Genomic DNA, 11,565 nt, shown 5'->3' on the forward strand with positions numbered 1-11,565 from the left:
TCTGAGTAGTTTTTAAGCACAGGTTTTATGCGTATCATGAAGTCCCAGTTTCTCATTTTATAAAACAATTTCTGCCCAAGCCATATGTGTCGGATTAGTCCCTAAGCGTGGAAGCTGTGGAGAAAGCTCGCTATATGGAGGAATACATTGCCAGCGTCATGCCTCCTCCCTATACCAAGGGAAAAAAATGTTAAATAAAAGTGAAGAGTAGCCATTATAGTTGTTCACTACATACAGTTTTTGTTTTTTCTGAAAAAAAAAAAAAAAAAACCATTTTTAACGGTGTTATATTTCAGAATCATTTTGTTAAGGGCCGCGAAGTTTTGTTTCAGTTTTTTTTTTTTTAACTGTAGAAATTGGCCCAGCCTATGTATTATTCTCACCTCTTTCTTTCAACAAATTAACAAAATATATAAGAAATTAAAGCGTTTGTCCTCTTTTATGAGTTGGTTAAAGCTTAATATAGGTACCTAAAGGTACAGTGAAGGCACACTCAAGTTACGCCATATTTGGGGCGCTAAACACTTCGTTATCAACAACACATAGATTGTCCGGGTGCGGTGGCTCATGCCTGTAATCCCAGCAGTTTGGGAGGCTGAGGTGGGTGGATCACCTAAGGTCAGGAGTTCGAGACCAGCCTGGCCAACATGGTGAAACCCCGTCTCTACTAAAAATACAAAAATTAGCTGAGTGTCATGATGCATCCTGTAGTCCCAGCTACTCCGGAGGCTGGGGCAGGAGAATTGCTTGAACCCAGGAGGCAGAGGTGGCAGTGAGCCAAGATCGTGCCACTGCACTCCAGCCTGGACAACAGTGAGATTCCGTCTCAAAAAAAAAAAACATAGATTAAATTCACATTGGAGCTTGTTTGCCTTGAAAGAGTTCCCTACCTTGTAACAAGTTCTGTGTATTTTTTGTGTGTGTGTTTTCCCATTTATTACTGAAATTTTATGTTCATTTTCCCTGGGTGCTTGAAATTATATATTCATTTTGAGGTGGTTAGACCTACTGAATTTTCAGTTCTCTGAAAACTTTTATGTTTTACATGGAAATCTTTATACTGTGATCTTAGACTTCAGAAGTAATTAGGAGAGCATAATGAGGATCAGACTGCTAGAAACAGGACGTAGTGGTCAGAAGATTATGTTAGATGATCAGTGCGCAGCTCTCAGTAGTGCTTGACTCCTAGTAAGCACTTAATGAGGGTTAGCTACTGTTATCAGAAGCATGCTATACTTTTGTGCAAAAAATGAGGGAAGGTTGGGATTTTAAAAAGAGAAACATGGTGTTTGGAACCTGGAGCAGCATCATCAGCTGTAGGATCATGACACAGCGAGATTCATGGTCCCATGGTTGATGGCTGACTTGATTTTGAGCTCGGTTCCTTACACTGAAATTGCTAATCTCATCATAATAAATAGGCCCTTTTAAGAAGAGCAGATCTGAATGTGTCCTCTCAGAGAGAATCCCTTTCCTTAAGAGGAGGTTTTATGTTTGAAAGAGACTGGATTTGGAGTTGGAGAACCAGGACACTGCCACTGTGAGTCCTCTGGCAGGTCCTCTCCTCTTTCTGGATGCCTCATCTGTAAACCTGGCCAGTTGGACAGAACTCTTTCCGAGGCCCAGCCAGTTCTAAAGAATATGGGGTGCTCAAACATGCATTGAATACTTGTAAAGTTTGTTACAAGAAATAGGAGTGTCAGAGGTGGGGAAACAAATTGATGACTCTTCTGTTGCATCTTCTCTATTAAGAATAAAGGAATTTTTAAAAATTTTCAGGTGACTTCTCTGTCTTTGAAAACATCAGATTTACACAGGAGTTTAGTTAGGGTGGGGATGACATTGCTTTTGTCCCTTAAATTCGAACAACTAGAAAAGGAGGTTACTGTTCGTGGGTATGTTGATTGGAAATGTCATATAGTGTAAATTTGTAACTGCTTAGTTGAGGCTTTCTGGATTTGGTTTCCCCTCCTCCTCTGTTTTTGTTTTTCATTGTGGTAGCTGAACAGCCTTCATTTGCCATGAATAAGCAACCTAACTTTAAAAGCCTTTATCCACTTGTTCGATTTAACAGAGTTTCTTTATCTCCTTTCACATACATCCCAGCAGGGAAATTCTAATAGAAATGTTCTTCATTCATGCCGATGCTACATTTAAATGCAGCTGCAAATTAACTGTCTCTACTCAGTGACCTCAGCAAGTGATGTCCCTCGTAATAGTGGCCCAAGAAATACTGGCCATAATGAATGAAGATAACACCTTTAAATATTTTTTAAGTCCTTGGGCTTGGTCAGTTAATATAAATGAGTTGTTCAGTAATGCTAGTCACAAAAGAGAATTGATTCTGTGTTCTAAGTGTAAATCTCTGTGTGCTTTAATGAGACAATTTCAGAACTAGCTCCACATTTTCCATGAAGTACGCTGGGAAAAATAGTTAAGTATGTCCTTCACCATTGAAATTCCGGGCATACTTTAAGACTGTAGATATCAATTCTTTTTGTTGTTGTTGTTTATAATTTTATAGGACATTGTGCTCACTTCGGCGGCACATACACTATAATTTTATAGGAAATTATCAGTTCCTTGTTTAGCACAGTAAATGACAAATATGGAAGGAAGGTCCTGTGGTACTTTTTTAAGAATGCAGATATTGATTCTTCTTTTTGTTTATAATGTTATAGGAAATTATCAGTTCGTTGCCTAGCATAGTAAATGACAAATATGGAAGGAAGGTCCTGTTGTACTTACTAAGCCCCAGAGATCCTGCACATACAGTACGAGAAATCATTGAAGTTCTGCAAAAAGGAGATGGAAATGCACACAGGTAAAAACAAGTAGAATGGCTTGACTTCTTTATTCCTCTGCTCTGGTTGTCTGCTAATGTTGAATAGTGCATGCGTCCAGAAATCCACTTACGCCTCTCTCTAAAATTGCTGAAAAGGTGAATTCCATTGTCACGCCTGTATTTTTGACAGATTCTTAAAGCTTTTATCTTGAAAAGGAAACAAAAGTGTCGTGCCAAAAGAATACCTCTGAGCCCTTGGCACGTAGTAGGCATTCAGGTGTGTGGTTTGATTTTTGTTTTGCTTTCTTTTCAAAGCTACCGATACCACGTATTTGACTACCTAGAGTATGGTGTCCATACGGCAGTGTAAATGTGTTGTTTTGTGGGTATGTTGTTTGGTTTTTGGATTTTTTTTTTTTGGTATTACACAAGCCAGACTCCCTTTATTGAGCGCTTGTTCTGTGGCAGGCATTATTCAGATCGCGGGACAGAAATATTTTTAAAAACAGATAGAACACATACTCAAATCACTCACTGTCTACGTGCTTAACAGAAAGATAGACAATAATAATAGAGTGTGATACAGTCTGTGATAAGCTCTTAGAGGTTTTTGTGATAATAAGATCACATTTCCTTTGCGATTTATCTTACCCTAATACCCCATTCAACATATTCAACAGTAAGAAAGATACAGAGGTCCGCAGACGGGAGCTCCTAGAATCCATTTCTCCAGCTTTGTTAAGCTACCTGCAAGAACACGCCCGAGAAGTGGTGCTAGATAAGTCTGCGTGTGTGTTGGTGTCTGACATTCTGGGATCTGCCACTGGAGACGCTCAGCCTGCCATGAATGCCATCGCCAGCTTGGCAGCAACAGAACTGCATCCTGGTGGCAAGGACGGAGAGGTAATATGCCGTTAAAGGCCAGGCAGGAAAGCTGCAAAGGCCACAAAAACTTCATTTTTGGAGGATGCGGGGTGTCAGTAAGAAAACTGGGGAGGGAGATGCCTGTTGAATAACAACAAAGAACCTCCCACAGCAGCAATTACATTCATCTTTAATTTTCTCTAACCATCTGGGTCAAAGCCTGGCACTTGGGAACGTTTTGCAGACGTGTATTTGGTTATGAATGAAATCATTGCCAAGTGTTGAATGCCCAAGGTGCTTCTGACACCTGAGATTGGGGAAGAGAAGATTGGGGAAGAGAAGAGATCTTAGAGAAGCCCTGGCTCCTCCTGACCATATTAACAAATGGGAAAGATGAATGCAGCTTGAAAGTTTCGCTATAAGGAGACTGAGCCGGTTGCCTCCCGTACTTGCTAAGGAGAAACCCAAGTAACTGGGAACGATCGCTATTGCTCTTGAAAAGGAGTAAGGTTGAGCTGAAGAGATGCTTTCTTGAGTTGCTCATCAGATAATCCCCTTAGGTAGTCAGGTGTACTTAAACAGCATGCAGCACTGGGTTTTGATGTTTCTGCTCCAGTGTTCTGTCCTGTAGGTTTATTTGTGTCTGAGAATGGAATATTTCAGTCTAAGACATGATTGGCATTAAGATGAGCCTTGTGCTGCTACTGTTCAGAGCACATTTCATGAAGCTGAGACTAAAGTGCTGTGCAGTGGTTGTGTTATCTGACATAAACGTCTTTTGGTCTGGGGATTAGAATAGATCTCTGGTCCCCCCAAGTATGATGGTTGTTCTAGATAAAGACCTCTTAAGCCTGTGGAACTTTAAAAGTGGCTGAGTCCTTATCAGTATGTGGTGACATAAATTGTATGTATTCATTCAAATGTATTTGCATGAATGAAAACAGCTTTTAAGATTGACTGTTCTTGACCCCTCATAGCTTCACATTGCAGAACATCCTGCAGGACATCTAGTTCTGAAGTGGTTAATAGAGCAAGATAAAAAGATGAAAGACAATGGGAGAGAAGGTAGGCTATGAAATTTGACCTTTTCTTGTATCTTATATGGAATTCCAGTAATTCCTGCCATCCCTGAACTTTATACCGGCCATTTAGGCTCAAATGAAGTTTGTTGAGTGTTTAGAAATGATGTCTGTGAATAAGAAATGATTCAGTGGTTGCTGGTAATGCTTTTTCCCCTAGAACTTTGTGCCCGAGAACTCTTTAATTTTCTTTCTTTTTTCCACCCCCTCTCACTCTCTCTGTTCTCCTTCCTCTGCTGCTGCAGGCTTCTAACCTGGCTTGGTCAATGCCTTAAAATGCCATTCTAATGAGGATGGTGAGCGGGGCAGGGGGTCCCAATTGTTGAGTATCATTACCTCAGTAGAAAGGCATGATATTTATCTCTATGTTTGAAGAAAGAATAAGCAGAGGAAGATTATCCTCGTAAGAGAATTTTGGACTAGTGCCTGTTTATTTGGTATTGAAATACATGTGACCAAAGAGTAAGCCAGTCTTTGGCGCTTTCTGTTTTTTTGTAAGCCTTACAGCTGCTCTGTAGAAACTCAGCTCTCTAGAGAAGGACAGCATTAGCATTTGCATGCCATTCCCCTCTCAGTCCTATCTCCAACCAGACCTTCACTTAGGAAATCCAAATTGCATCTGGTATTTAAACCACTGGAGAGATTTTTTTCCCCTAGTGAATTAAAACAGTTTGGGCTTTTCATTACAATGACTGAAAAAAAAAGTGACAGATCGTGAATTCATGTCTTACGGCAAGTGGCAGCTCTAATGGCTAGTGAGGCAATCAGTATAGCAGTAGAGCTGTCTCTTCTCACTTTACCTTTAAGAATGGGGACCTGGGGCTATTTTTCACTGAAAATTTTTTTATAAAAGAGAAGCCTTGTGATGAATATTAAAGAAAAAGATAACATATGGAATCATCTTTTTCATTATTAAAAAGGTAATGTATAGTTGAGTTTATGCCAGAAAAGTAGTCTGGCTTAACGTCCAGTGGTTTTTATCCCTCTTAATTAAAATGTGCTGAGAACCCTAAAATCTGCCTGTTTGGGTCTGATGTGTTTGTCTTGTCATATTCCTATAGCACCAAATAAGTTGGTCCTCCTGCATGTCTAGCTGTTTTGATTCTCTTTTACTGTATAGTCTTAAAACATAGTAATTTTCAAAACAATGACTTGATCAGGGTCTGGTGGAGCTTGCCTCCTCTGTGCTCAGAGTCAGTCATCTAAGGCTGCTCGGTTTGTGGCTGGAGTGTCCACTTTTCGGAATAACTCAATCACATGGCTGGCAAGTGAGTACTGACTGTTGACTGGAGATCAACAGCTTCAGTTTCCCTTCCTAGGCTGCTTGGGCTCCTGCACGAGATAGTGGTTGCTTTTTTAAGAATGAGCATCCTGAGAGAACAAAGTAAATGCCTGGCACTTCCATGATTTATCCTTAGCAGTCATTTAATGCCACTTTCATCATACTATTTTGGTCAAGTCAATCACAGAGGCCCCTCGTGATTCAAAAGAAGACATGGATTCCCCCTGTAGATGGGGGAGTGGCTGCATTCTAGAAGAGCACACAGGACGGGAGATATTACTGTTGTCAGCTTTGGAAAACAGTTTGCCTCACTAGGTGAACTCTGTCCCTCTTTAGCAGGTACCATGAAAGGCTGAGTAGCCATAGGCCTCTTGACGTTTAAAGAGTCCTTACATTTAGGTATCTGAATGAATTATGTAGTACATGCTACCTGACTATGATGTTTGCCGTCAAGATAGGTTGTCCCTACCTCCATCTACACTAAATCTTAGCTATCAGAATTTCTCCTGTGTCCAAGCATTAATTGCACAGTGAAAAAGATAATACCAATACCTTGGGAATCAGAAGTACCAGAATAACAGGAGACAAATGGTATTTTTGGTTTGTGAGTATGTAAGTGTTGTAAAGAGAAATGCCAAGTGTAAGCTAGAACAATCATTTATCAACCACTGTTGAACACGTGAACACTGTGTTATGTTCATGGCACCTTCTGAGTGAAGCATTTCTCCATGAAGAAGAACTTGATTTCAACCAACCATGAGGTGCTACTGTGAAACATTTATTTACTGAATAGCTTTCAGGTCAAAGTTAAATCGTTAAATAGTACAAAGAAATGCAGACATAACTCAGTGAGTGTTTTATTAGAATTCATTGTTTATCTTGAGTAATTACTGCTAAACATAGCCTAGGTTTTGGATCAGAGTTAAAAGAAATCGCTCTTTTGAAAATGCATTAGATAAACCTGCACTGGAATTTTTAGTGTTAAAAGGGAGACTGGGTGAAAGCTACTTTTATTAGCTTTTTTATTTAAAAATATTTGCACGTTTGAGGGCAGTAGAGAATGGGTTGGGGAGTATAAATCTTATTATATGATGTTCACTAAGCTTCAGTATATTTTACAGGTTGTTTTGCAAAAACTCTTGTAGAGCATGTTGGTATGAAGAACCTGAAATCCTGGGCTAGTGTAAATCGAGGTGCCATTATTCTTTCTAGGTATGTATATCGTGTGCCCTTCTATGAGCAGGGCCTGGTCATGCAGAAGACATACTTCCTTCACATTGATTTATCAGTTCTAGTATTTGTTCTCAGTAGTCTAGTATTACTTCCAGTCAGTCATGGTCTAGACAAGCATACCAAATATTAGAAAGCAAATGTAACTCTTTCAGTCAGTCGTTAGAATTTTTTTTTTTTTTTTTTTTTTTTTTTTTGAGACTCCATCTCACTCTGTCACCCAGGCTGGACTACAATGTCACAATCTCAGCTCACTGCAGCCTCAACCTCCTGGGCTCAAGTTTTCCTCCCACCTCAGCCTCCTGTGTAGCTGAGACTACAGGCGCATGCCACCACACCCAGCTTTTTTTTTATTTTTTATTTTTTGTAGAGATGGGGGTCTCCCCATGTTGCCTGGGCTGATCTCAGACTCTTAGGCTCAAGCAATCCTCCCATCTTCATCTTCCAAAGTGCTGGGATTACAGGCATGAGCCATTGTGCCTGGCCCTTAGGATTTTTTAACTACCATCTTTTTGACAAATTATAACATTCACAAGATATCAGGTGGCTTCACCATGTTTATGGTTTTGACAAAAACATAATGGTTTTTTTTTTTTTTGAGACGGAGTCTCGCACTGTCGCCCAGGCTGGAGTGCAGTGGTGCGATCTCGGCTCACTACCAGCTCTGCCTCCTGAGTTCATGCCATTCTCTTGCCTCAGCCTCCCAAGTAGCTGGCACTGCAGGTGCCCGCCACTATGCCCGGCTAATTTTTTGTATTTTTAGTAGAGACGTGGTTTCACTGTGTTAGCCAGGATGGTCTCAGTCTCCTGACCTTGTGATCCGCCCACCTTGGCCTCCCAAAGTGCTGGGATTACTGGCGTGAGCCACCGCGCCCAACTTGTATTTTTTTTAATGAATAACTTATGTCCCTGTGAAAACTGTGACAATGTTGATTCTTAAGTCATGCCTAATTCTACATGTAATTTCCTTCATTGTTTTAAAAGATTCTAAAAGGATTGGAAGAGCATTTGCTACTGAAGTCTGTATGCTAATTGTTGATATCTGACTTAAAATGAGAAAAAAACAGTGATGAACTGTGGCCTGTTTTGTATTATTCTCTGAACTTAGTTGAGTTTATCAATCCACAAGTCATTGAAATTTTCCAAACATTCTATGTGCAGATGAAAACCTTCTGTTAAGAGCATTCATTTAAAAAAAGATTTGTATGTTGCCTTGAAGCAATTACTGTTGATTTTTCCCCTGCTGTGTTATTAAGGTTTGGGAAAACAGATACCAACTCTAGTTTGAATTTCTCAAGATATTTCACTTGCAACATGCTATGCAACCTAATTTATATTGTTTGCAACTGTTATTTTAAATGTTTCTTCAACATATACCTGATCTGGTACACATATACTCACAAACACACGTAGGAGCATTCGTATCTTCAGGTATGTCAGTGTCTCCCAATATGTAAGTGTTACAGATCCTTTTGTTCATTTCTGCTTAAAATTAGTTAATTTTCCAGTTGATGTCAAATGGTCAGAATTCATTAGCTGATACATGAACTTTTTTGTTACAAATTCTTTTACCAGGCATTTGGAGTATTAACATCTACTGACACATTCTTTCTTTACACTCAATTAACTGGAAATTTCAGCAATGCCATGAAATTAATTTATAAAGGATGTTCATCAATCAGAACTCCCATTAGGTGGATTTCAAACATAGGAAGGATACTATAGGTTTATTATGGAGCACTACTTAGAATTGGAACAGAAGCACAGGAAATATTTGAAGGTCTAAAGGGAAGTTGAGCTATATGTAACAATAATACAAAAAATTGTTTTTGTAAATTTTAGGTGAAAAGAAAATCAGCCTTGTATGTTGGCTGAAAAGTAATTCAGAGAAGCAAAATTCTCTATCATTTGGGAGTATTGGCTCTCGACAGACTGCCTGGGTTCCAGCTTAGTGCATAGCCTTGGGAAAATTCAGCTTTCCTGGGCCTTAATTTTCTTGGTGGCAAAAAAATGAGATTAATCATAACCCTATGGTTGTTATGAAAACTAGATTGGAATGATGCATATAAAATGCCTAGTATTATGTCTAATATGTGGCATATGCTTAGTAAGCAATAACTATTATGTGTTATATAACTGTGTGTTTAGCCAAGATGCATGAAATTAAAACACCTAGTGAGTCACGAATTCATTACAAGGGAACCTTACTTTTTAGCATCATAGGTGGCAAGCTGAATCTGTTGCTTGTCTTCCAGAAGCAGTAGAATACTGCTTGGTACTGATCATTTATCCTCCTCTTTATTGACATAATGGAAGTTATTGGGACCAGGGACTTTGGAAAATACCAAGTACCTCATTTCTAGAATGTGTTTCAGAGGTCCGTATTTACATATGGTCCTGAAAAAGAAGAGAACAGGAAATTCAGGCCTGGTGCTCTGCGGTCAGAGCTGTACGTCCTATTCACAGAGAAATGGGCCCGCTGTTACCAGCGTCTAGGGCTCCCTTCACTTTTGATAGGGTACTCGGGCAGGGTTTCGGAAAGCAGAGGCCGGGGTTATTTTGTTGAATAGCTAACATTTATTGAGTGCTTACTAAGTGTCAGGCTCTGGCTGGGAGCTTTAGATACAAGGCCATTTGAACCTCAGAAAACAACTCTGTGAGGTAGAAGGTGGACTCTGTTGTGAATCCCATTCTACCATTTGGGAAACTGAGTCTTAAGAGAATTTAAATAGCGTGCTCTTGGATGTACAGTTACTGAGTGGTAGAGGCAGGTTTCACACCCAAGCAGTGAAGCTCCACAGTGAAGCTCTTCGCCCCTTCACTAAACGTTAGTGCTGTGGAGTTCAGTGAGAAGGCTGCTAAGTCTGACCTCTCTGTGCCTCTCTTCACACATTTTCATTCAGCCATGTGCTGGGCGTTTTTTGGCTGGCTGCTCTATAAATGTAGCATCATGAAATAAATAAAATACGGTCCCTGCTCTTGAGCTTATAATCCTGAGATGGGGAAGGGAAGATAGAATACATGTAGAATCATTTTAAGACAGATGTAAGTAAGTCCTAAGATAATGTGAAGGTAGAGCCAACTCTGTATGGAATGCTGTTGGTCCTGCAAATGTCTTTGCTTGGGTGACTCCACCAGCAAGATTCTAAAACATTTTTTTCCATGGCTTTATAATATAAGCTACTGGTCCTCATCATTCATCCTTTGAATGAAAAATAATGTGTATATAGTTACAAGGCTTGTCTCACAGTTAACCAAGTCTTTTATACTATTGGTACAGGTAGTATTGGAGATGATGTAGGAGTTCTTATGAAATTTAATTTTTTTCCTCTCTTCAGTCTTCTTCAGAGTTGTGACCTAGAAGTTGCAAACAAAGTCAAAGCTGCACTGAAAAGCTTGATTCCCACATTGGAAAAAAACAAAAGCACCAGCAAAGGAATAGAAACTCTACTTGAAAAACTGAGCACATAGGTGGAAAGAGTTAAAAGCAAGATGGAATCATTTTTTTCTGTTCTCTGTTTCCCAATGCAGAAAAGAAGGGGTAGGATCCACCATACTGGTAATTGGGGTGCTCTGTATATGTGTTTCTTCTTTGTATACGAATCTATTTATATAAATTGTTTTTTAAAATGGTCTTTTTCAAAAATCTCAGCTGTCTCCTCTGTTACATCGAGTAGTAAGCATATCAATGTGTGAGGCAATTAATGTGGAAGGTTTACCAATCATATGTGGTGGGACCAACCAAATATATAAAGTGTAGTTGAACGAGTTGATTCAGGGGAGAAGACATCTTCAGTGAGCATAGTCTCAGAAGGCTTCCTGGAGAAGGTGGGACTTGAAAAGACTTTCATCTTGTCAAAGGAAGGCAGGATGTGGAAAAGAAGAGCCAGGGGGAGTCGTGGGCACAGTAAAGTGGAATTTAATGAGTACCGGGGGAGCGAGGGGTCCACAGCTGCCTTCCTAGCTGTCTTATGGATTAGGTTCCATGCTAGATTTTGTTTGAAAGCCACTCAGGTAAGTTAAGCTCATAGGAGGAAATGTGCTACTGGAATTTTCTGGTCTATCATGGAGAGAATGGACTCACTCCTCTCCATGCGCTAGGTATTCCACGTCCATGGTTCTGCTGCCTTCCCTACTGCTTCCTGTTCTTCCAGATACTTGGTGCTATCTCTCACCCACTGTAGCTTCTCCTCTGTTTACTTTGTTCCTGTGAGTTTATACAATTTTATTTTTCTAGTCTTATCTTACTGTTTCTGAAAGGAACAGAGATAAACTCAGCAATGCACCATTTTTAAGCAGAAATCCACAAATGGCTTTAAACAGAT

General features: G+C 39.8%; 1 protein-coding gene across 1 annotated transcript in view; it reads left to right on the forward strand.

Annotated features, from left to right (window-relative positions):
• The window catches only part of PUM3 (pumilio RNA binding family member 3), a 41,216-nt gene extending 30,336 nt beyond the window's left edge, over positions 1 to 10,880 (forward strand). The window contains exons 14-18 of the mRNA XM_050762016.1: positions 2,682 to 2,824; positions 3,466 to 3,688; positions 4,627 to 4,714; positions 7,132 to 7,222; positions 10,579 to 10,880. Coding sequence (XP_050617973.1) covers positions 2,682 to 2,824; positions 3,466 to 3,688; positions 4,627 to 4,714; positions 7,132 to 7,222; positions 10,579 to 10,711 — 678 coding nt within the window. The 3' untranslated portion in view covers positions 10,712 to 10,880. The remainder of the gene's footprint in view (positions 1 to 2,681; positions 2,825 to 3,465; positions 3,689 to 4,626; positions 4,715 to 7,131; positions 7,223 to 10,578) is intronic.
• Positions 10,881 to 11,565: the final 685 nt, after the last annotated feature.

The sequence above is a fragment of the Macaca thibetana genome, chromosome 15 (assembly GCF_024542745.1).
Source record: "Macaca thibetana thibetana isolate TM-01 chromosome 15, ASM2454274v1, whole genome shotgun sequence".
Taxonomy (NCBI): domain Eukaryota; kingdom Metazoa; phylum Chordata; class Mammalia; order Primates; family Cercopithecidae; genus Macaca; species Macaca thibetana.